The sequence below is a fragment of the Diabrotica undecimpunctata genome, chromosome 9 (assembly GCF_040954645.1).
Source record: "Diabrotica undecimpunctata isolate CICGRU chromosome 9, icDiaUnde3, whole genome shotgun sequence".
In the NCBI taxonomy this organism is placed as follows: domain Eukaryota; kingdom Metazoa; phylum Arthropoda; class Insecta; order Coleoptera; family Chrysomelidae; genus Diabrotica; species Diabrotica undecimpunctata.
Window position 1 is genome coordinate 77,438,375 of NC_092811.1, and position 27,808 is coordinate 77,466,182.

Sequence of the window (27,808 nt, forward strand, 5' to 3'; positions counted from 1 at the left end):
TTAACATCCAAACATCTCTGCGTCAGCACGTTGAAGGAGAATAGTGCCTCTCTGGTACCCATACCATTGCGGAACCCATAGTTTGTGTCACTAATATCCAGCTTCAGTTTAGAGTGAATTCTGGTGTGGATAATTTTCAACAGAATTTTCAAGGTATGTGACATTAAGCTTATGGTTCTTTAGTCACTGCACTCTTTGGCATTAACTTTCTTTGGCAAACACACAAATGTTGATGTCAACATTTCTCTAGGGATGATTCCCGTAGTATAGATAGCGTTGAATAGTTCTACTATTATGACTAGGTTTTTCTCGTTGACCAACTTAAATAGCTCGCTTTGTAATTTATCTGGACCAGCAGATTTATTGGTTTTCATTGAGTTTAAGGCCTGACTAACCTCTGATTTGGTTATCTCTGGGCCTACATCTCCCGTTTGGGTATCTATAGATGTACTAGCTTCTCTCTGGTCATGAATAATTCCTCGATGTACTCTTTCTATCGTCGTAGTTTTTGTTCTGTCTCCAATATAATATTTCCATTTTTGTCGAGCAATATATTTGAGGTTCTTCTACTTCCTATTCCGGCTAGTTCTTTGATTTTTTATGTAGATTAAAGTTGTCATATCTGTTTTGCAGTTCTTCTATTTCAATACATTTTTCAGAGAAGTAGGTTTCTTTAGCCTCCCTAATTTTTCTTCTTATTTGGATTTGAAGCTGTTTATAGCGGATCGTATTGATGGTTTTGTTTTTTCTTCTTTCATTCATCAACTCTAGAATTTCCTCGGTCATCCATTATTTTTTCTTACATTTGGTTGTTGTAAGTACTTTCTTACTTGGCTCCAATATAGAGGTTTTGAAGAATTGCCACTGCTGTTCTACGTTGCAATTATTTCTTGGGTTTCTATCTAGATTTGTGTTAATTTCGTGTTTCAGATTTTCTTTTGTTTCTTCTGACTTTAGTTTCTGTATGTTAAGTTTATTGTTTTTGCGGCTTTTTTGCGTTTTTTTTTTTAGTTGAAGTTAAAACCTAGCAATAAGAAGACTGTGATTAGAGGATACGTCTGCTCCTGGATATGCCTGAATTTAGTTTCGATAGCTGTGTTTTATTAGGATGTAGTCAATTTAATTTCTGACGATTTTGTTGTCTTTGTCAGCTGGCGATTTCCATGTATAAAGGCGTCACTGGGGTAATTTAAAAAATGTATTTGAGGCTATAACCTATATAATAAATGTATTTGCTCTCAGAGTAATAAATTCGTCCATTGTCTGTATTGATGTATTGAGTTCGCCAGAGCTGATCCATCTTGTATCGCTTATTCCTAATATATCAATCTCCAGTCGCAACATTTCTTGCTGTATATTCCTCAGTTTCCCAGATTTATACATACTTCTTACGTTCCATGTAGCGATTTTGCAGATGGATTTGTATATATTTAGTGAACAGGGATTTCGCTGGCTAACGGCCTGGAAAGCCCTGTCGTTACTGTTGTTTCTTCCCCTGCCGAATCTTGGCATCCGAGAGCCATGATTAGTAGGTAGTTTATTGTCACTTCTATAAGCCATGACGATTTCTAGGGATACTCTATGAGTCTTTAATGCAGTAGTTTCCCGTTGTCCTCTGCATTCTTCTGCCGTTGACCAATTTATTGGTTCTTCTGCCTTTGGAGTCGATTTCTCAGCTCCAGGACAAAAGAGTGTCCTACTACTTACCGACTTATCCGCCCGAAGCCGTTAGTCGGTAAGTAGGGGGATTGCTTGTACCGGCAATCATTCGGTAAATTACCTGTTGGTCCACGGGAGGTATTTTATTTCCCTCCTACCCACCGGTAAACCGGGTCGGGCATTCCCCTATCGCCACCTGAAGACGCGCTCTCTAGGAGTTACAGGTTCTCCCGAGAGAGAAATAAAATAAATTTTTATTTTAAAAATACCATGAGATGATATATTCAAGACCCTGTATAGGTTAAAAATTTATAAATATAATGTTTTATTTGTAATAAGTGTTTTCAGAGAACAGTGGATTTAAATCAGTAAATAGTTTCTAAGAACATTTGTATAGAAAAACAATTCGGGATTATTTAGAAAGTAAAAACGTATTGTTTAAAATTTTACAAATAATACATGGTTTTCTATTCTTTGGTAAGAATTCAAAATGAATGTTAGATATATAATGGGTTGTATATTATTTTCTTCGAAGGTAATGCTATGAATAGATGCTATCTTTTACAAAGAGGCATTTGCCTGTAGCAAAACAAAAGAAAGATTAGTCGATATCATATCCTGTTAATTGGGGGAAAAACCAAGTACAGTAAACACGCTTAATTTCTTGAAATTTAAAATAAGAAAAATTTGAAGTTTTGGTAGTGGGATGAATTTGTATGAATGAATGTTGATTGGCTAGAAAGTACTAGGGGAGGAAAATCTCATAGTCTACTTGAAATTTGAACCAGGAGATTTGAATCATTGTTTTTTTAAGATCGAGAACGAGAAGTCCACTCGAAGAACATTGTGTGGAATAATTATTGTATTTTTAACAGCTAGAACAAGAAGTCCATTCTGGGAACAGTGTGTGAAAAAGAAGTATAGGTTTTTGTGTGTGAGTTTAAGTTGGTAAGCAGAATAGTTGTAGACGAATCGAGACCCAGGTCGAGAATCTCAAACTCCTTGTACCCGAAGAGAATTATAAATCTTTAAGAAAAGGAAAAAAGTTGTATAAAGTTTGTACAAGATAACCATTAGAGGCAGGAGACGCAATTTGCGGAAAGAGTCCCTTTATTATTATTGTGAAACGAGTCGGAGCTGATTTTTTTAATTTGAAGAGAAACTGAACGAGTACTGTTTAATGTGTAACAGTTTTTGCAGGGAGAAAGCATAGCCACACGTGTTTTGGAAAATTGGACAGTATTTCGAGAACACAATCCGGAGACTAAGTCAGTATCCGTTGGGAGACATCGCAGAAAGAAGATAAAAAAGGTCAGTCAATTTGTTTGTGAAATAAGCGTTGTATGTATACCATATATTTTATGTAAACTCATATCATAAAGCAATTTATAAAAAAGAATTGAATTCATGAGTCAGAAAATTTGCATATAATAAAATTTGTTTGTTTTTAAGAAACTTAATGAGAACAATTTTGCAGTAAATTAAATAAATTGGTTTTAAAAGGGAAATAACAGAATTAAGTTTTCTTTTGCTCTGAGGAATAGATAATTCAGTGTATACAATTTTTATGTTGATAGTTATATAATTGGAATAAATGGTAATTATTTTAAGAGGTGATAAATTATGTTATAATATTTATTCCTTTTGTCTATCCTAAAAAAAGCTAGCATTTAGGAAATACTAGAAGCCAAGAATTGAAAGTAAAATAAATTTTATTGTGTAGTAAAGAACCCTGAGAAATTAAATATTATTTGATTAGAATTAACAAAAATTAAAACAAAGAAGATCATAATATATATATATATATATATATATATATATATATATATATATATATATATATATATATATATATATATATTTGGAAGAATTCATTGCAAAATTCAACCATCCGTATACGTCTTTATCATACCTATCAGATTTCTGATAAAAATATACTTTTAATATATAAATAATGCGGGAAAATTGTACTTACCACTGCAACGGACTGTAGTGAAAAAAGACTCGTTCCAAAATATAGGAAATAATTTGACCATTTCCCAAAAGCTGGACGACTTGAAAACGGGGGCAAATCATGAAATACATAATATCCACAAACGGCAATTGTCAATAATGTTACAAGATTTGCAAAGTAGGAAAATGGTGCAAAAATCTTTAAATTTTTAACCATTATTATCACCAAAAGCGGAATAAACAACATTAAGACGTAATATGTATAACTAATGGGAGATTTGGAGTATTGGTCGCCTACAAATTTGATGTTTACCGCTACGAATACCACATATACACAGCAGGTGCCAACTTGAAACGCAACTAGGAAGAAATTTGTGATTCCCCTGAAATAAAAAATTATATGTAGTTGTTTTATATTATAAGACTATGGATTTCAAAGAAAGAAGTCAATTGTCCGTATAGATAGCTTTTTCACAATACTTAGTATTTGTTACGTGTTTAGGCTTTAAAAATACCTGTACCAGTTTAGACAATATATTCTGCCGTTTGCTCTGCTTTTTGCAGAATCTACATATTTCCTTGTCCATTTGCCTAGTTTACAGAGATAACACCTGATATGAAATTTAGTGGGAGCACCACTGATTGTGATTACTTTGTGTTCGGTATTCTAAAGTTCCAACACACTTTTTGCGTAGGAAAGGTTTAAATAACCCTTTACTTGCCTTTGACCCAGAAATGTTTTTTAAGACAGCAAGTCCCCCTTCCCATTTTCGAAAATCTTCCACTATCCGAATTTTTGGTACATCACAGATCGGTTTTAGTCCAATAGAAAGAAAATGTGCTTCTTATTTGGTAAGACTGTCAGCAATCATACTACCAATAATTCCTTTATGCATTGTCATTCACAGCAAAGTTAGTATTTTCATCTTATGCTTCAAGTCAGTTGCAAGCTGTCTGGGATAATAAATATTTTATTTGAATTGAGGTTTTTTCAGGCACTCTTGAGTAGAAAAATCGATTGTTAGCAATTCTGCTTGAAATATTGTTGGAGTATTTCCGAGGGCGATTGACAGGTCGACCAGTGACCCCTATTTCTACTCCCTTTTGTGTTTTTGACCTATCAGTATAAAACGTGTGGGGACCTCTTGTGATTTATGTGATTTGGTTTTGGGTAACTTAGACTTATTTATATAGTCTATATATAGATAATGTTTAGTTTGAGTAAGAAAACTTGTATTTCATGCATAATGTCTCTAGAAATGTTTTTGAATTGCGTTATTCTAACTCTTACAATTCCCAGATGTCCAATTAGATAATCTTCATTGCTCAGAATACAAAATCCTTCCCTTTTGAGCTTTTTTAAAAGATCTTTAACCATTATCGACTACAGTAGAGATGATAAAACTGTCACTGATATGTTACTAATATTCTAGTGAGCGACTGACCTTCTAGGTAGGTAACTATATTACTATTACTAAGCATGGGTTGAATCCATTTGATGATGGAAAGTGTAACGTTAATACACTTTAATGTGATATTACTTAACGCCTCTCTATGTCAATGAACAAACATTATACTACTTCTTGACGAGATAACATTTTTAAAGTCTTCAACTAGACAATTCAAGGCATCTATAATATGCAAATTGTTCTTTGTGAAGAGATATTCTGACAAGTATTCACTTCTTATGTAAATGTTTAATATTTTTTTTGTACATTTTCGAAGAAAAGAGGTTAGGCTAAGGGGTCGATGTGATTTGGGTTCCTCTGGAGGTCACTTACCACTCATAGGAATTAACAGAAATTTCTGATATTTTCACTGCAGTATCAAAAATAAAAAAGCAAAATATGCTAGCTAAATCGACCTATCATTTAATCATTCAGATCCTGGTGGAGGGGTTGCAATATTTGTAAATGTAAGTTGTGCTTTTACTATTAACTAAGATTGATAAAATATTTGAGTATGCCTTGATTGATTTGGAATATCAAAATAACATTATAACTGTTAACTGTTTTTACAGATTACACAAACTTTTATAAATAAAGTAAACGAAATGTTATCAGAAATATTAAACAAAAATAATATTGTTGTCATCTGTGGTGACTTCAATATAAATTTTGATCCAAAGGTACACAATATAGATGCATTAAGATTAAAAAATGTTTTTACCTCTTATAGTTTAAATCAATGTATTTTTGAATATACTAGAATACATAATGACTCTAAAACTGTGATTGTTAATATTTTCTGCAATGTAAATATTAAGTTTGTATCTTGTTCTGTTGTATATACTGATGTGAGTGATCATTTTTTACAGAAAGTTGAATACAACTTGAATGCTTCTTTTTCGGGGGATAATATTGTTTATAAACGTAATTTTAATAACACTCTTAATATTAATTTATTATAAGCAATTGTTCTCTAGGGAATCTTCCTAGACTCACATCTATCTTCGGATAACAAGTTTTGCTTATTTTATGAAAAAATTATGGAACTATTCGATAAAGCATTTCCTTTGTAAACGGTGGATACTAGAAGATTTTCTAAACAGTCTAAAAATAAGGGCTGGTTGACTTCTAATTTAATAAATGAGGGAGATTTTATTAGAGACATTTTTAGATCTATAAAATATTCAGAAAGTCATGAGCTCATAATACGGTATAACATTCTTAAAAAATCATGAATACAAAGTTAAGTTAGCCAAGCAAACTTATTTTAATAATAACATGATAAATGCGCAGAATAGTACGGCTGAGGTTTGGCGCATTATAAATCGAAATACTGTCGGAGGTAAAAATCGAAACTCTTCTAAATACCCAGGTAAATTTAAAAATAATTTGGGAATTTATGTGGATGACCCTCATGACATCTTTCAGTCAACATTTTTCGAATTCGGTAAAAAATTTAATTAGTCAAACTTCACCTGACTATAATCCTAAGAATCTTTCTTCGCCTATACACTCCCTTTTCCTTTATCCTGTTGGTGGTGAAGAAATAAAATGTGTATAATTAAAGATATCTCATAAATCCTAGGCTGGACTGGATGAGATTCCGTATTCTATGTTAACACATGTATCTCATAACATATATAAACAATTAACATTTCTAGTAAACCTTTAATTTTAGGAAGGGATTTTTCCTCAAATTCTAAATACTCTTTTAGTTGTGCCTATACATAAAAAAGATGACAAATCAAAATTTGATAACTATCGACATATATAACAAGCACAACATTATAGAAAAGTCTCAATTTGGTTTCCGTGAAGGTATAAGTGTGCAAGATGCACTACTAGCGCTGTGCAACCATATTTATCGAACTTTGATAAGGGTAATAAAGTTATCTGTTTGTTTTTTGATTTAGCACGAGCTTTTGAAACTGCAAATCATCCAATACTGCTGGAAAAACTTTATCATAGTGGTGTTAGAGGAACTGCGTTAAAGTGGATCCACACCTTTTTATCAAAAAGGTTTTAAAAAATTAAGATCAATGTGAATGGGAATATAATATTTTCTTCAGAAGAAAGTATTCTCTCCGGAGTTCCACAGGGAAGTATCATTGGCACTCTTTTATTTTTGATTTTAGGTCAATGATTTAAATCAACTGATAAACGATAGCTCAACATGTTTGGTTCGGAATCCAATAGATAATTTTTCTGATGCAATAAATGTTCGAGTAGAAAACGTGGAACAGCAATCAGGCTATTTTGTCACTCAATTTGCTGACGATACCACAGTTGCGCTAAATTCCAATAATTTTTTCATGTAGTACAAAAAGCAAACTGTCTTGTAAAAGTATGACTCATTACTGTTTAAATAATGCCCTAATCTTAAATGGATCAAAGACCAATATGGTAACCTTTTCACCTTCTACTATGCAGATGAGTCCATTAGTAAAACTTGACAATCGGTCAGTGGTAAATAGCCTCTCAACTAAGTTGTTAGGTATTTACCTGGATTCTAATTTGTCTTGGAGCTCTCACGTTGATTATAGAGTGGGAAGATTGTCTGTGCACTGTTATGTTCTATGGCAACTTGGGAATTTTGTCTCCCTAGATATCTTAAAACTTTACTATTTTGCTCATGTACAGTCAATTTTGCAATATTGCTTAGTTTGTTGGGGAAATTGCTCGCGAATTAATGAGGTGCTTGTTCTTAAAAAAAATTATTCGTACCATGATGTTTAGAAGGTGCTTGGATTTGTATATACCAGTTTTTAAACAATTAAATATTTTAACTGTAATTTCGCTATATATTTTCAGTTGTGTTGTTTATGTAAAGTCGCATAGATACAATTTTATTTGCAGAAATGGCGTTTCCTTAATGAGTGGCTACAATTGTCGTTACAGAAATGTTCGTCACTTGACCGTTGTGGTAGATTCGGAAAGAATCCTTCCTTGCCACCTCCTGGCTCATCCGCCAGGTCTTCACTTGATCTCGCGTCTCCCGGACGTCAAGTTTCCTTATCCCATGATTGCATTTGGAGAAGGAAACTATTTAATTCGCGCTATTCAGAAGAATAGGATGTTTAAAAAGACCCTCTATTCTCTGCCACTCGAATTAGCTTGTGTGTATCCCGACCGCAGTATCTCACAGCCCAGCGGCAGATTGTGAGATAAACCATCAACCAGATGTCAATATAAATATGCTTGAAAGGCTTAGGATGCCGGCCGATCCGAAAAGTGGAAAAACTGAAAAGAACATTTCTTTGGGGTACCGAATCATCTTTTTTTATTTTTATATATATATGTTTTGAATTTTTATGTTTTATTCTTGCTAACTAAAATGTCTTTCAAAAAAATAGTTAAACGGATTTTATTTCCGATAAATTAAATTAATGCTCCTGTCTTTGCCCAAAGCATATTTATTTATAATTGTGTCGTAAAATTGTTTATTGTTCGACAAAATTGAAACAAAATTTTTCTCAATTGAAAGTAAAGACAAATCAGTCAGTCGATTTTGCGACATACCGTTTCTTAAATAATTTTTAATTCATTTTAAACAAGAAAAATTACGTTCAACGGAAACTGAAGTTGTGGGTATAGCAGCAATTAAAACAAATAATTTGTATGCGTCAAAAAATATTTCAATTAATTCATTCTCGTTAAAATATTGCAAAATTTTAATAACATTTTAAGTATAAAATTGTTTATTTTCGTAAATGACACTCAGTTCATTCATTAATTATTTTTGTTAACCAAATAATTCAGAATATAATTGATGGATTCGACCGTTACTTGATGGAAATTCATTTTATGTAACAATAAAACACTGAAAACTTTGTTTTCAAAACTTCCACAAAATTTATTTTAAATTCTTATCACTACAGCTGTTTCGGCTGATTGCCTTTCTCAAGTGATCTGTTTTTGGCATGGGTTTACACTTTATAGTTTCTAATGGAATAGGTTGAGGAGGGGAGAACTGTTTGTCTCAAGCTGGTCATTCAGAATTATATCTGTGTTTTTTAATTTGTTGATTTCCATAGATTCTAACAAAGATAGCTTAAGGCCTTTATTTTGAATGTGGAGAATTTTAAATTCGTCATTAAAAGAATGATTATGATCTAGAAGGTGAAGTGCGTATGTAGAATCTGTTTTTCTATTATTGAAAGCCCTTTTATGTTCTTCTATTCGTTTATTAAAATTTCTACCTGTTTGACCAATGTAAGTTTTTGGGCAGTCGCCACATTTAAGTTTGTACACACCACTGTGTAAGTGTTTTTTATGTTGGCTCTTGTTGTTTTTAATATATTTGCCTAGGTTGTTATTTGTTCTGAAAGCTGGTGTTATTCCTTTCTTTTTTATGTGTTTGGCTATTTTTGTTGATATTTTGCCTGTATATGTAATCGAGCAGAAGGTACTGGGTTTTTTCTCTGGTGGTGGAAATACTAAGTTCAGGGCTTTCTTGTGTAGTTTTTGATTTAACATTTTATTAATTATTTGTTCGTTGTATCCATTGTTTACTGTTATTTGCTTAATGATATTTAATTCTGTCTCAAAATTGTATTTTGACATAGGAATTGCTGTTAATCTATGTAACATACTATGATAGGCTGCCAGTTTATGTTGTGTGGGATGGGATGATGAATTGTTAATAGTCGTGTCAGTATGGGTAGGTTTATGAAATATGGAAAAGTCATGTTTGTTTTTAAGTTTGGTAATTTTTAAATCTAAAAAATTTATGGATTGATTTTGTTCTGTTTCTATTGTAAATTCAATATGACTATGAAGAGAATTAATATACGATAAAAATTGGTCGAGTTGCCTGTTAGTTCCTGTGAAACATACCAGTACGTCGTCTACGGATCTCCACCAATATAAAAACTGTTTGAATATGGGATGTTTTGAAATCTTTGTCTCTAGATGATCCATAAAAATATCTGATAGCAATGGGCTTAGAGGATTGCCCATTATAAGTCCTGCACTGTTATTTGTATATAATTCATTATTAAATTCAAAGTAGTCCTTGTTTATGCAAACTTCAAGAAGATGTAAAATTTCAGATGTAATGATTGGATTTGTACTATTTTGGTCTAAAAGGTTTTTTACTAGAATAAAAGTTTCTGTAGGAGAGATACTAGGAAAAAGATTTTTTACGTCAAATGAAATTAATCTGGAGTTGTTAGGTAACTGAAAATGTTGTATTTTATTAACTAGTTCTATTATATTTTTTATTGTAAATTTAGGTGAAAATTTAGTGTGTTCTAAAATAATCTCTAACATTTTTTTTGAAAGTTTATATGACGGAGCTGTATAAAAAGACACTACAGGTCTTATTAGGTGATCCGGTTTGTGTAGTTTAATGAAAGAGTATAATTTAGGAGGCTGTGGGTTCATGATACTGAGGTATTTCTGTTCTATTGGATTTACTATTGATTTTGAATTTTCTAACGCTAGCTTAATTTGTTTTTGATACTTTTCTGTTGGATCTTTGTGTAACGTTTCAATGTTTTGATTATTTAAAAATTCTATTGTTTTGTTATTATATTCTATTTTATTTATAGCAATAGTAGTGTTACCTTTGTCTGCTTTTGTAAACACTATGTTGTTTTCTATTGATTTATTTTTAATTGAAATGGCTGTTTTATTCTCTTTGTAACAGGAATTTTTGGTTTCACTACACACATCTGTAATAGATTTTGCAATTATACTTTTTTCGATATTATTAGCAGTTTTGTTTAATGCTACTTCACATTCTACACCTAAATATTCTAAAGTTTTCTGATTATTATGTTGGAGCAAGTTGTGTTCCTTTCTCTAAAAGTTGTATCTCGCTATTACTAAATTTAGTATCTGTTAAATTTATAAATCTATTGAAAAAATTATGGTTCGAAAAACTTCTTGTATAATGAATATTGGGTTTTTTACTATTGCAAATTAGATTATTTAGTTTTTTACACTGTGTATTGAATTTTTTATCTATTATATTATCTATATTAATTCTCACGTTAGAATCTAGGATGTCAAATTCTATATTATTTAATCTATAATTTAATTCTGAGTGACTTTTGAAACGTAGACTGGCGACACAAAACATCTGGTTTTTAAATATGTGTTTACAAAATAAAGTGTTCCCGAAGTATATTCAGTTAAAAACCAAGAACCACAACCCCGCCGCAAAAAGGGATACATCACGGCCAGACCAGATGGCTGAAAGACGACAGAAAATACCAATACAAGAAGCGAGATATCATAGCTGTTTATCTTAAGGTATGTCACTCAGAATTAAATTATAGATTAAATAATATAGAATTTGACATCCTAGATTCTAACGTGACAATTAATATAGATAATATAATAGATAAAAAATTCAATACACAGTGTAAAAAACTAAATAATCTAATTTGCAATAGTAAAAAACCCAATATTCATTATACAAGAAGTTTTTCGAACCATAATTTTTTAAATAGATTTATAAATTTAATATATATACAAGGATTTCCACAGTTTTCACTGTATTCCTTCACTCAACCGTTTTCTCCAATTTTTCCTGTTTAGCCAGTCCCCTTCCTGTAGGTTTCTTCTACTCATTGCTTCGTCCACCTCATCTCTGAAAGATCTTCGGGGTCTGCCTCTCTTTCTTCTTCCTATCGGGCTCCACTCTGTTATTCTATTTATCCACCGATTTTGGTCTGCTCTTCTGACATGTCCGTACCAGGTTAACCTCTTCTGTTCGATGTAGTCTATTATGTCGGAGTTCATGCCCATTCTCCTCTTAATCTCCATGTTATTTATCCTATCTCTTCTTGTTACTCTGCAGCTTCTCCTTAGAAATTCCATCTCTGTTGCTCTTATTTTGTTTTTGGTTTTCTTATTTATTGTCCAATTTTCACACCCATAAGTGAGGATACTTCTTGTCATGGTATTATATATTTTTTTCTTTGTTTTCATGCTGATGTTCTTATCCCATAGTACCGGATTCAATTTTCATATGCTGTCTCTTGTTTGTCCTAGTCTATTTTTTATATCTTCCTCCGTTGTTCCTTTGTTTGATATTATGAAACCTAAATACTTATACTTGTCTGTTCCTTTGATTTGTTTACCTTCGTCTATTTCCAGCTGTTTTATTTCTGTATTCTCCGTTGTTAGGTATTCAGTTTTCTTTAGGTTTATTTCCATCCCATTCTTTGTATATTCCTGCTCCAGTTTTCTCATCATAAAACTGAGGTCATCCTCGTCTTGTGCGATCACTATTTGGTCGTCGGCAAAACTTAGCGTATATAGATATTCGTTCCTTACTGGTATACCCATTCCTTCGCACTTTCTTTTCCATGGTTTCAGGGTTTTTTCCAGGAATATTTTGAACAGGGTGGGGGATGTGGAGCAACCCTGTAGTAGTCCCTTTGTCGTCTTAAATGGACTGCATATTCTATTGCCCGTTTTGATAGCTACTTCGTTATTCTTGTAGAGTGCTTTTACCGCGTTTATTAATCTTCGTAGAACTTCGATGTTTTCCATTGCTTCCCATAGCTTGGTTTTAGGTATTGAGTCATATGCCTTCTTAAGATCAACAAAAGCCAGATGGTGGGATCTATTTTTGGCCATTCTTTTTTCTATTGGTTGTTCGACCGTGTAAATGTGATCTAAGCATGCTTTCCCCGCTGTGAAACCTGCCTGGTCTTCTCCGATTTTATCTTGTACATATATTTCTAATTTTTCCTTTATGGTCTTTCCATACAGTCTGCCTATAGACGATATAATGCTGATTCCCCGATAGTTTTCGCAGTTTTTTCTATTTCCTTTCTTGTATATTGATGTCATATATGCTTGGGTCCATTCTGCCGGTAAGTCTTCTCCATTCAGTGCTCTCTCAAACATTTTATGTATCATACGGAATAACTTTTCCGATCCGTTTTTTATCAATTCATTTGGTATTCCGCCGGGACCTTCTGCTTTTTTGTTCTTTAGAGTTTTGATCGTTCTTTTTACCTCAGCTAGGCTTAATTCGATTTCGTCATGTGTGTAGATTTCTATTCCGTCTATTTCTGATTGTTTGAATTCGGGGCGGTCTTCGGTTAGCAATTTTTTATAGTATTCTTGCCATTCGTTTTCTTTGATTTGACCGATCTTGATTTTCTCTGTCTTATTTCTTTGGAGCGACTTTAAGATGCGCCATGACTCTGAATTTCTCGTTCCTCCTATGTGCTGTTCTATCTCTGTGCATGTTTTTTTCCCATCTTTCATCTTTCCATCTTTCCCATCTTTCCCATTATAAATTTAACAGATACTAAATTTAGTAATAGCGAGATACAACTTTTAGAGAAAGGATTTAAACACAACTTGCCCCAACATAATAATCAGAAAACTTTAGAATATTTAGGTGTAGAATGTGAAGTAGCATTAAACAAAACTGCTAACAATATCGAAAAAAGTATAATTGTAAAATCTATTACAAATGTGTGTAGTGAAACCAAAAATTCCTGTTACAAAGAGAATAAAACAGCCATTTCAATTAAAAATAAATCAATAGAAAACAACATAGTGTTTACAAAAGCAGACAAAGGTAACACTACTATTGCTATAGATAAAATAGAATATAATAACAAAACAATAGAATTTTTAAATAATCAAAACATTGAAACGTTACACAAAGATCTAACAGAAAAGTATCAAAAACAAATTAAGCTAGCTTTAAAAAATTCAAAATCAATAGTAAATCCAATAGAACAGAAATACCTCAGTATCATGAACCCACAGCCTCCTAAATTATACTCTTTCATTAAACTACACAAACCGGATCACCTAATAAGACCTGTAGTGTCTTTTTATACAGCTCCGTCATATAAACTTTCAAAAAAACTGTTATAAATTATTTTAGAACACACTAAATTTTCACCTAAATTTACAATAAAAAATACAATAGAACTTGTTAATAAAATACAACATTTTCAGTTACCTAACAACTCCAGATTAATTTCATTTGACGTAAAAAATCTTTTTCCTAGTATCCCTCCTACAGAAACTTTTATTCTAGTAAAAAACCTTTTAGACCAAAATAGTACAAATCCAATCATTACATCTGAAATTTTACATCTTCTTGAAGTTTGCATAAACCAGGACTACTTTGAATTTAATAATGAATTATATACAAATAACAGTGCAGGACTTATAATGGGCAATCCTCTAAGCCCATTGCTATCAGATATTTTTATGGATCATCTAGAGACAAAGATTTCAAAACATCCCATATTCAAACAGTTTTTATATTGGTGGAGATACGTAGACGACGTACTGGTATGTTTCACAGGAACTAACAGGCAACTCGACCAATTTTTATCGTATATTAATTCTCTTCATAGTCATATTGAATTTACAATAGAAACAGAACAAAATCAATCCGTAAATTTTTTAGATTTAAAAATTACCAGACTTAAAAACAAACATGACTTCTCCATATTTCATAAACCTACCCATACTGACACGACTATTTACAATTCATCATCCCATCCCACACAACATAAACTGGCAGCCTATCATAATATGTTACATAGATTAACAGCAATTCCTATGTCAAAATACAATTTTGAGACAGAATTAAATATCATTAAGCAAATAACAGTAAACAATGGATACAACGAACAAATAATTAATAAAATGTTAAATCAAAAACTACACAAGAAAGCCCTGAACTTAGTATTTCCACCACCAGAGAAAAAACCCAGTACCTTCTGCTCGATTACATATACAGGCAAAATATCAACAAAAATAGCCAAACACATAAAAAAGAAAGGAATAACACCAGCTTTCAGAACAAATAACAACCTAGGCAAATATATTAAAAACAACAAGAGCCAACATAAAAAAAACTTACACAGTGGTGTGTACAAACTTAAATGTGGCGACTGCCCAAAAACTTACATTGGTCAAACAGGTAGAAATTTTAATAAACGAATAGCAGAACATAAAAGGGCTTTCAATAATAGAAAAACAGATTCTACATAAAAACTTCACAGTCGGAGTCTGTAAACAGTCGTGCTGGCACAAATCTGCACTATACCAATTTATTATAATATCTACGGGGGACCGCTAGCTTAATATAGTTAAGTATAGTCCGGCTTACCAGCCATCCTGCACATTGCACAAGGTGCTTGAAAACAGGTGTCATCTGGGTAAATTTACCTAGCATTCCACTTTGAACATGCCAAGGTCGACCCGCTCCAACAGGTCGAACAGAGTCGTTCCTGCTGAACCACCCGACCCAGGGCAACACTCCAGAGACATGCCCTCCATCGATAATTACGACTTCCCACCGCTACCCTCACAAAGGACACCCGCAACTCAGACCTCAATCACACCTACCAACACCACCATGCCACCGATCACTTCTTTCCCACCCACAATGCACATCCCAGATACCACCCAATCCAATATCAACACTAACCTATCTGACACTTTCGTGTCAGATATTATTTCCACCCTACCCGTAGAACAGATCGATCGGTTGATAGCGCAACTGCAGCTGACCCGATCATCTGCAATCCTTAATACACCCTCTCCTCCTATCACCACTTTAGCCTCACAACCACAACAAAACCTCACCATACATACCAATACCACCCAACCTACATCCACCCATGCCGCTTCAGCGACAAACATCCAATCTTCACAACTTATTAATACAGTCAACACACAACCAACAAACACACGAAATCCACAACCAACACACGCTCCTATCATCCCACCTTCCACACAAAACACAACCGCTTCATACGCTAACGCCACCACCACTCCTAGAACTACCGTCCCTGCCTCCCAGGCCACTACTTCCACCCAACCCAAATCCTTTAACTATACTATCACCAACATTCCCATAGAGAAATCGACCCAAAGAGATTTCTTCCGCATCATAAACACCCGAGAGATCCTTCTAAACCAAATCTCGACCGTCAAGGTCCTCCCTACCCAAATTGCACACTTAACCACCTTCCATCCGGTAAATCATGTCGAGTTACAACGCAAGCTCCGTGATGCGCTGGGTGATCCAAAAGTCCTCGTCTCACCCAAACACATTCCAGCACCCAGAAATCCCACCCGCTCTTCCAAACCTACATACATGGTCGTCGTCAAGGGAGTCGAACGAGTCTACTCTGACGCCGACCTCACACGTGCCTTCACCGACATGGATATCCCCGTAGTTCGTCTATGGAGGATCATATCTAAGTCAAACCTACCCACTACGTTCGTAAAGCTGGTCACGTCGAGTGAACTTAAGTACACAGAGATGTTGACCAGAGGTATCTTTATGGACGGCCTCCGATTACACGTTGAGTTACCACTTAACGCTAACCCAGTTCCTCCCATCCCAAAATACTGCGGCAGGTGCAGCCAGAACGGGCATACCATTCAGGAGTGCCCGCAAAAGCAGTACCGCTGTCCTACCTGTGGCCAAGACCATAAATCCACGGCCTGTCCCACACCTCAATCACCAAAATGTCCCAACTGTGGCGGAGACCATGCGGTCTATTCGGCCAAATGCCCCCACAGAAGGGAAACACCCAAGACCCCGCAAGAGACACAACCAATATCAACCGAAAAGCGAGACCCTCCATATGAACTAACTTCAGACATGACGACGGTCATGGAGTTCACCTCGCTCATCCTTATCAACCTCAAGCTCAACAAGAGCACTCTTGTTGCCCATAGCAACAAAGCATCCATCACCTTCCTGCCCCTCTAATGGACAGTACGATTGATGCTGTGAACTGCCAGGGTGTTGCGAGAAAACGCCCCTTCATCAAACATATCCTCCAACACCACAATATTCAGATCCTTGCCCTCTCCGACACCCGCGCCAAACACGATCCCATCTTCCCAGGATACTGCACACTACACCGTCCAAAAAGCCAAACGTCTCACGGCATAGGCTTCCTGATTAAATACGGCATCCCTTTTTCCCTACATACCATTCCTCTTCACATCCTTCTCAATGATGAAGACTTCCTGGCAGTTGACATCCACCTCGACAATAACGAGACCGTTACCATTGTCTCTTATTACAAGCATCCTCAACAACCGCTATCCGAGACATTGTTTGACTACGTCTCCAGCCTGAACAAGGCTATCATCCTAGGAGACTTTAACGCCAGACACACCAGATATGGCGACACGGCGGTGAACCGTGCAGGCAATGTTCTCTCGGATTTGCTCCTTAACCTCCCTCTGCACCGCATTCGTAACCGTGAACCGACGTTTGTGGGTCCGCAGGGCCTGTCAGTCATCGATCATATCGTATGCACGTACGACTTAATTGACCGACTGGCTGACGAGTGTTTCCTGGGCGATACTATAACGTCGGATCACCTTCCTCTGCTGGTTAAGGAACAGATACTAAATCCTCCACCTCCTGACCCTCCTAAAGTAATAAGAGACTACAAACACGCCAACTGGGAACTCTTCCAAACATACCTGTCAAATAACACTCCAGAGTTAGGCAATCTTTTTATGTACCCCGATGATATCGACCGAGGTATCACGGAAATTACTAACCTGATAAATCAAGCAATTGATTTGTCGGTCCCTAATAGGGTAATCAACCCTAACAAACCACCTCTACCTCAGTTCATCATCGATAAAATCAAACAAAAAAGACGTCTCCTCCGTCAATTCCAACGCACACGCAATCCCCTCGTCAAAACAGAGTATAACCGCCTGTCTGCGGCGATCAAACTGCAGGTCAACAATCTGCAGTCCAGACAATGGGCTGCAGCGACCTCCAGTCTTGATTACCGCGACAGCGGCAAATTCTGGCAAAAATTCAAATGCCTAACTAAACAAAAAACCAATAATCCTTCTCACCTTGTGGTGAACAATCAAATTATTAATTCAAACGAACAGAAAGCAGAAGCTTTCAAAACCCACCTCCAGAACACCTTAGTATCTCCAGACGATCCAAGATTCGATCATGCCTTCTGTGATCGCGCAGTGAGAGACATAACACGACTGCTCAGAACCCCTTTCGACCCTCAGGCACCCCATGAACATCCAATCATGGCGCCTGTGGATCACCAAACATTCATACAATTCTGCCAAATCGGCAAATCAAACGCACCGGGGCCTGACAAGATTGCCAGGAACTGTGTGCGTCACCTCCCGCTGAGCGTCACTCTATACTTGACGAACATAGTCAATGCCACTCTTAAACTCTGCTACTTCCCAAAACCTTGGAAAGTAGCACACACAATTATGCTCTTGAAAAAGGGCAAGCCGCGTACCAACCCACACTCTTACAGGCCGATATCTCTCCTGAACTCATTGGCGAAAGTCTTCGAGAGGATCCTCAAAGAAAGACTCGTAGACTTCGCCACAGAACACAACATCATCCCACCTTACCAATTCGGCTTCAGAGAAGGGTACTCTACAAAAACGGCATTGACTGAAATCGTCACACACCTCACACAAAGTCTGAACGACGGCAAAATGTCACTAGGCATCTTCCTCGATGTTCAAAAAGCCTTCGACCAAGTCTGGCATGTGGGACTGGTCAAGAAACTTGTGAGCATCGGGCTACCTACTCCATTCGTCAGACTCATCCATTCATACGTCTCTCAACGTCAGATTACAGTCAAGGAGCGTGATCGATACTCTACATCCTTCACTCCCACCGCGGGAGTCCCTCAGGGTTCCGTGTTGGCACCAATACTTTACACAATATACAACAGCGACTTTCCCAATCCCAGACAAACACATACTACTACCTTACTATACGCAGACGATACGGCACTTCTTACTACCACACCACACATCGACACCGTACTTAGGTTCGCTCGAGATCATCTGCTCCTTGTCGAGCAATGGTGCCAGAGATGGAGAGTGACACCTAATCCTAACAAAACACAGATGATCCTTTTCAGACACCCATACCGCAGCCAATACATCACACCAATCATAACCGAAAGGCACAATTTGAGTCTATGGGGAGAACGACTCCGACTCCGAAACCAGGTCGACTACCTCGGCGTAGTGTTTACTCAAACACTTAACTGGAGGGACGACACTGAAAAAACCTGTGGTAAGGTTAGGAGCCGGCTCGGACTTCTCAACGCTCTTACTGGCAGATTCGGCCACACTCAACCACGTACACTTATCCATACTTACAAAACATTCATCAGACCGGTCATCGAGTACAGATCTTGCATCTGTGCTGTGATGCCAAAGCACCTCAACAATAGACTAATCTCACTGGAAAGGAGAATCTTACGCAAACTCAACAGAAAACGACGCGACTATCCCTCCGCACTCATTCATCGCCTGTCGAACATCCAGCCCATTAATGAGAGGCTTACCTCTCTGAGCAGGAGTTACACAATTCGCACCATCCGGGGCCAAAACCTCAGAGCCCAAAGCACTTTTAAAACTACCTGCTCGTCCCTCGGCAATGTATTCAGACCACGACCTAAACCCAAACTCCCATTCCTACCCACTATTCTGCTGGAACTCGCCAGCAACGAGCTCCCGGACGAATACATTGACATACAGGAGGCAACTCCCCTCTATTACCGCCGTATATTATAATACCGAAAGTTCATTCCGAACTGACACCGACGGGGGGGGGGGGGATCGGTTTTCTGTGGTTTTCCGATCCCATTGCACAACGATACCCCGTCGTTTGCGAGGTTACCAGTCCACAGCTGCCCTCACGCGCCGCGATATTCACTCAAAAATTAAATTGATTTTTTAAATTAATAAACATATAAATTTCACATATTTACTAATTCTGTTTTTAGATCAAAAAATATTCTGAAAGGAACCGTTCACTTCTAACCCTTTCGCCCCCGATTGTCCAGGACTAGCAAAGCAGCACAACCACCAACAACACCGCAACACCAGTGGACACCTCAAAATCCCAGTGCCACACCCACCAAAAAAGAAAACACGTCCTGAAGAGGCACAAGCCTAAAGCAGGACATCGGACACACCCAACACAGAAGATAAACACTCACACACAAAACCAACGCTACAATGAATCCAAAAACAGATCACTTGAAAAAGGCAATCAGCCGAAACAGCTGTAGTGATAAGAATTTAAAATAAATTTTGTGGAAGTTTTGAAAACAAAGTTTTCAGTGTTTTATTGTTACATTATTCAGAATATTGTGTTTTTAAACTATTTATCAAATTATGTGGAAAACTTTTTGAAAAATTTTGAAATTGTGTAGAATTTGCAAGGCTAAAAAAGTGTAAATCTTTTAAATCTCTAAAACGAACTTCTAGTTGCATAATAATATTATCTATAATTTTAAAATATAAAGCTCTATATTTTGTAATCTCGTCTATATCGGATGACTCTTTCATTATTTAGGTGAGTTTAACTTAAATTCAGCCACAAAAAATAAATTATTAAAAGACTTATCGTTTCTAAGTTGTCTTAATCTTCCCACGGCAATATCTATTTATTTTTGAGACAAATTTATATCTAAACATTTTAGTTGTAAAATTTTGTACAATATGTTAGTTATATTAAATATTGCGTTACAAAGGCAAAGAAGAAAAGCAAACTCAAAATTTTTAAAATTTTGTGAATATCTTCGAGCACAATGTATAGATTCGGCTCCCAAATTTTCGCTCTTCGATAATTTGATTGAAAACTAAAATTAACTCATTCCATTTTAAATTAACAACGCTTACAATTTTCGGCTTTGAAGTCTATCTAGTTTCACAATTTTTTGAAAAACTTTGATTTAGAATTGAATTTAGAATAGATGTTCTTTTCGCCGAATGATTAAAAAAACCAGAAATGAATATAACCGTTGAAAAAAATGTCCTACAATTTCTCAATACATTTTGAGCCGTCTTGCAAAACTAAATTTAATCTATGAGCGCAACAATATGTAAAAAAGCTTTTGGGACACCTACTTTAGTTTTTGATTGCAATCCATTTAAAGGGATGGCCATTACACTTTTGTAATTATTTTTTATTATATATAATAAATAAAAATACTAATTGTTTTGTAATCATATGGCTCAAAAACGATTGTAATTAAACTATTTAGAGCGTCTGCAGATTTACTCTTGCTAATGTCAAAAAACCCCAAAAATATTTCTGTTATCTGACCAATTTTGTTAACAAACCGGATTGTTAAAGTACACTGTGATTTTTCGGTAATATCACTAGTATCGTCCGCTAATATAGAAAAAAATTGAGATTCATTAATTTCTCTTAAAATTTTGTTTTTAATATAATCAGCAGACAACCTATTACATCGTTTTGAATTGTTTTTGATAAACCCGTGAACACCTCTTTAATTTTTTTAATATGATCCTCGATTTTCTGACCACGTTTAACTGTTAACTACTCTTGCTAATGTCAAAAAACCCCAAAAAATATTTCTGTTATCTGACCAATTTTGTTAACAAACCGGATTGTTAAAGTACACTGTGATTTTTCGGTAATATCAGTAGTATCGTCCGCTAATATAGAAAAAAATTGAGATTCATTAATTTCTCTTAAAATTTTGTTTTTAATATAATCAGCAGACAACCTATTACATCGTTTTGAATTGTTTTTGATAAACCCGTGAACACCTCTTTAATTTTTTTAATATGATCCTCGATTTTCTGACCACGTTTAACTGTTAAATTAAAAATGTATTTAAAATTACCCATATATGAAGAATTATCGCTCCCACCCGCCTGCGAAATGCAAGTTCTTGTTTTGTTAAAATAATATATGTTTAATTGATTTAATATGCTTTAAGCTTAATTTTGATTAAAATTTGATCTCAGGGCTCCCTTTATATTATTTATATATTTATAATAAGTGGCTTCAGAGTATTCTTTAAGCAGTTGTTTTTGAGGAAAGGATGGACAATAGGAAAATAAATTAAACCAAATAATTTTGTGATCTAAACTATTAAATAATTTATTAAAAAAGAATAAAAAAAAATATTAAAATCCGACAATTTTACAATTAATCAAAATCATATATCATTATGCGCTAATCCGTATAATTAAAATTACAAATTCATTAAAGTTCCTGTACAAATTATCCATATTTGTTTCAAATATCATCTCTTCTCTGTGTTTTCTTTTTTAACCCATTAAAACCCAAGAAATTTTTTTGAAAAAAATTTAAAAATGTTTACTGAATCTTAATAAGGGTATTATTATAAGCAAAAAATTAAATGTAAGTCATACTTAATAACTTACGGTATACAACATATATATATATATATATATATATATATATATATATATATATATATATATATATATATATATATGTCCCCAAATAGGGACAATGGGATAAAGTGTTAAAAAAAGTTAAAGTTTTACATTACGTTATTTATTATTTTTAAGTACAAAGTAAAATACAATAATGATTAAAACTAAACAAAAATCAATCAGTACCTACTGCAAAATAAACAACAGAGATTTTTTCAATAAACATATTAGGAATGATAAACTCTAAAACAGCCCCGTTTAATGCAAAAGGCCACAGTGCATTTTGTGCAACTCCACCTTGCTTTACAGTGTTATTGTCTTGCCACCTAATAAAAAGAAGCGCTGACTCACTATCATAATAGTGTTCAAATGAACCTCTCTCTTTCTTTTTGAATATTTGCACTTTGGTCATCGGACATTTTTTAGTTCGATTTTCTCTTATCGTACCAGTGGCACGATAACCTTGTTGTCTCAGCATTTTTAGTAAACCATGGCTACTAAAATAATTGTCAAAAAAATTACATGATCAGAAGGCACAGCAATAATTTTGAGAAGATCAAGAACTACCCGAGATCCTAACGGTAAATCGTTAACTTGAGGATTTCCTTTAGCACCACAATAAGTGTCAAAGGCATAACAATATCCTGTGGAACTGCACAGCATCCAGTTCTTATATCCAAAGCGTACTGGTTTTCCCTTTATATATTGTTTACTGGAATGCCGACCATAAAACTTTACCATGGCTTCGTCGATTGACAGGTTTTCATGTAACACGACCCATTGTTGAAATCTTTGATTTAAAAGTGACATTAGAGGTCGCAATTTAGCCATTTTGTCGTGGGTATCCAGATTATCGTGATCTACTAAGTGAATATACCTTTTGATTTCCTGGAATCGGTTCCTTGACAGTGTTTGAAACTACAGGCACTCCAAGATCTTCATCAAGACTCCAATAATTACGTTCGCTTGGTAGTTTATGATAGCCTGTTAGGAGTAAAATTGCCACAAAAAGCTTTAGATCAGCTTTTGAAACAAAGAAGTCATGCCTATTTTTTTGTGATGAATACAAAATTGTTTGATGCATCAAATAGTTAAAAATTTCATCATCGAACAACTTTTCAAATACTTCAACTGGACTACAGTTTTCCAGTTCATTGTTTAGAATTTCAAAACAGTCAGCCCAACCGGAAGTTGTTGGCATACTAGTGTCAACAAAATTTTTAGTCCATTTTTGACTTATCTTAATTTTTTTGGTCCGTTTTGATTTCAAGTTGTTTAACCTTTCAGACAGTGGCAAGCTGTCTTCGTCCTCACTTTCTTCTTCATCACTGCTGTTTATATGCTGCAACTCGATTTCACCAACTACGTCTGTAGGAAATATATTTTCGACACCTTCTAAATCATTTTCGTCAAAGTCCTCTTCATCGGTCTGTGGGTCAGCATCGGGCGGTATAATAACAATGTCTACTTCATGTTCAATATTTGCTGTAGCAACATCTTGTAAAGCAGCATCTAAATGACGATACTTCCTTCCATAAAAACTTTTCGGAGATATTGGTGCTAAATGTTCTGGTTCCATAACAAACTGAAATAATAAAATTTTATTGTAAAAATAATAACGTATTTTATAGAGACGGCTTCCGCCCAGTGTCCCCAAACGAGGATACCTAACTTACCTAACTTGTGTAATACACAATTTCAGCAAACTCGATAAAATTTGTTGAAAACACAATAACTTATACTCACAACTACACGTTTCGATATAATAAACACTGCTTACAAATGAAATTTTAATTTTACGTGTCTTTTAGTACAAGCATGTACCGCTCTTCCAGACAAAGGCGTGACCTTGCTTACAAAGTTGTACCTGCTGTTGAGTTGATCGAACTGAAAAACATCAGCGCTAGAAGTTAAAAAGAAAACAATGTAAAATAACATTCTGCCGTAGTGAACTCTTGCTATTTCTCAATAGAAGGCGCTGCAGTGAAGAGATAATGGGTTAAATTAAATCAGTACAAAGAATTTTCTTTCAAGAAATATTACTTCTTTTAATTTTTTTTATATCTGAATTAATCGATTATATTTATAGTGAAATGAAATCATTGAATTAACTATTAAAAAAAAAATTAATTATAATCTAATTATGATCATGGCTAAAAGTCTTTGTTGATTATATGGTAAACTAACCGTTTATTTCCAAGAACTCTTTACTGGCTCCTTTTCTTTTTTCTTTCTTTCTAGTCGAAAGGATTTTCACCTAATCGACTAGTACCAAATATACTATACACTCGTTTGTTCATTAAAGGATGTACTTTCGTTGTCCACTGCTACCAATCTTTGGGGCTCGTTCCACAATTAATTATTATTTGACAAGAACTCTGATAACTTTCACTGAGGATATGAAACAAAAAAAACTTGCTTCTTCCGACGTTCAAATCACAGTAATCTTTCTTTTCCCGAGCAAATAATGACTTCCTTTACTTCAATCCCTCCTTCTCCTTATCCTACATACTACCCCATCCCTTTCGACCAATCAAATTCTGTGACTTGTCAAACACAAGCTCAATGCTATTATCATATCACATAGACTTGTTATTTCCAAATTTTACATAAATAAGATCTTTTTCTTTGTTTCCAAGTTTCTGGAGACAATACAGCTAATACTACTTCGGTTATTGTAGGTATACTTAAGTTACGAAAGTCAAAGCCGAAAACGGTTTTTTAAAAAATTAATTTTCGTAACAAAATTTATTTATTGAGAACGTACAGGTATGGTAACAACTACAAAACAAAAAGCTCTTAATCTAATTAAACACTGGTATATATAGTCTTTCTATATGTCGTCACACATTGGATAATCCAGGGACGTAACTCCTCCTCCCTTAGAAAGAAGCATATCATTGGGGTGTGCTTCTTTACACAATAAATTCTTGGGTTTCTTCTTTTCTTCTTTCTTCTTGTTTTCTTTCTTCTTGTTTTCTTTGACGCACAGTTTTACAATATTTAGTCAAATAATATAAAATTAAAATGAAAATTATTATATATACACAGATTGTCCAAAAACTTGTTTGTTTAAAATAAATTGAATTATTATCTTTTAAATTATATTTTTGTGTTTCTAACTTTTCTAAAATATCTTTAGTCTTTCTAAGGTTAATTGTATTAAGATTTATTGGTGAAAAATTTCATTTTGAAAAATATTAATAGAAGGAATAACTTTTGGAAGATTTATATGAGCAAAGTAATTTTTACTAATTTTTTCTGTTTGGAAGACTTCATTCTTGATTTTCACGGTACATTCAGGAACTGATTCTAAAACGTAGCTTCCATGTATTGGTAAATTTTCTTTTGAGCTTGGGCACTCGATAATTGCTAATTCTTCTTCTGGAACTGTAACTATCCATTTTCCGTCGCTGATTCTTGTAGATTCTATCTTCTTTATCTTTACTTCGAAATATTCACATGACAATGCCTTTTTCTTGAAATTTATTAATTGGACTGCACAAGGGGCTTCCTCGGTTATCGTTAGTTTATTACTTCCTTTACATATGTATTCTTCTGAGTCTATTTCTGTGCATATATCTTCCATGTAGATATAGCTAAATTCATTAAGTGCAAGGAAAGGTTTGTAAGGTAAATGAATAAGATAATTTGAGTTGTTCATAGGAATAGGAATAGGGAATAGCTGGTAATAATCATATATTTCCGATTCAACTAATGGAATCTCTAATACAAATGTAATTATAGAATTTACTGAATAGCTCTTAATATTTCTCATACTGAATTATTTTTCCTAGTGTAGTATCAAAAGGCATTAATTTTTACTTTGTCTGAGATTTTGCTTTCTTTATTTCATTTAAAAGTTCAATTGGATTTACTATAGAATTGTGCAAGGTATTTATTTTGGCAAATGAGATTGCAGTTTCTACTTTCTCAAAAATATCATAAATTGTTTGATAAAGTAAAGTAATTTGATTTATCACTATAAATGACTGAATATGTGTATACATACTTTTTTCAAATAAAGCTAATTTATTCTCTATAGCTTTATCAATAGATAATAGAAAATTTATCTATAATTGTTAAAAATCTTTGATTGCCAACTTTATAAGTATCTATATGTATTATCTCAAAAGGCTTGGAGGGTGTGTGGGTTAATATTAAAGGTTCTTTATGTGGATTTCTATTATATTTTGATCTTTGGCATATCGCACATTCGTTTATATATTTTTCTATATCTTTTTTCATTGATTTCCAGTAGTAATTTATTTTTAAAGCTCTAAGAGTCTCTGAAATTCCTCGATGAGTTGTTTTGCCGTCGTGCTTATATTTTATTAGTTGATTTCTTTCTTCTGGCAATACATTGTTAACTAATTTTGTACATTCAATCAATTTTAATTTTGTAAAATATTTACGCCATACATTCTGAAATATTGGTCGTAATTCTTGAGATAAGAAATAAATGTATAAAGTATTTTTGCACGCATTTTCTTTTAGGAATTGTGTCACACTTTCTTCGTCAGCTGAAATAGTAGCTCTTATTATTTTATGTCCTTCAAAATTCTCGCATTCGCGTTTTAAATAATTTGCAAAAGGCGCTCTCTTAACGATAAGTTGATAGGCTTTATTGTTTATTATTTCATCCAACAATGAGAAACTATTTTCATTTGAAGATTCAGCACTATGGGCTGTATCTGTGTCTGAGTTATCCATTTCAACGTTTTCATTGTTCTTATTTCCTGTTGACATAATTTTATTTACTTGTGGGTTTTCTGTAACCTCATTGTTATCGAGAATTTGCAAAGTTTCATTTATTACATTTTCATCAACTATGTCTGGATTAAATTCAGCTAAAAATTGGTCGATATCAAAATCTATGTCACCGGGATTATTTATATTTGATTCTGTTTCAATTGCATTAATATTTATTCGACTTAAAGAATCGGCAATATTCGTTTTACCGGGTTTATATTTTATAGTATAGTTAAATTCTTCTAATTTTAATCTCCATCGTAATAATTTGGAGTTGGGTTCCTTTAAATTAAATAACCATATTAGGGGTCTATGGTCGCATAAAATTTCAAAAGATCTGCCGTATAAATAAGGTCTAAATGTTTTACAAGCCCATACAATTGCTAAAAGTTCTTTTTCTATCGTAGAATATTTTTGCTCTGTTTGATTAAGAGTTCTTGAGGCATACGCTACGGGTAAATCATTTGGGACTTTTCCTTGTGACAAAATTGCACCTAAGGCTATATTTGAAGCGTCTGTAGTTAATATAAATGGTTTTGAAAAATCTGGATATTTTAAAATTGGAGCATTAATTAAAAGTTCTTTAAGATGATTAAAAGATTTTTTAAATTCTGGAGTGTGTATAACTTTTACATGTTTCTTTAGACACATAGTTAAAGGTTTAGCTATTTTGGCGAAATTTTGGATAAATCTTCTGTAATATCCTGCTAATCCTAAAAATGACTTTATTTCTTTTTGTGTAGTAGGAATAGGAAAGTTTTTGACTGCATTTGGTCGTACTCCGTCTT

General features: G+C 34.2%; 1 protein-coding gene across 1 annotated transcript in view; it reads right to left on the minus strand.

The window, feature by feature from the left end:
- Positions 1 to 27,808, minus strand: part of LOC140449703 (proton-coupled amino acid transporter-like protein acs) — a 131,814-nt gene that overhangs the window by 50,592 nt on the left and 53,414 nt on the right. The window contains exon 5 of the mRNA XM_072543002.1: positions 3,635 to 3,995. Within this exon, the coding sequence (XP_072399103.1) occupies positions 3,635 to 3,995 (361 nt within the window). The remainder of the gene's footprint in view (positions 1 to 3,634; positions 3,996 to 27,808) is intronic.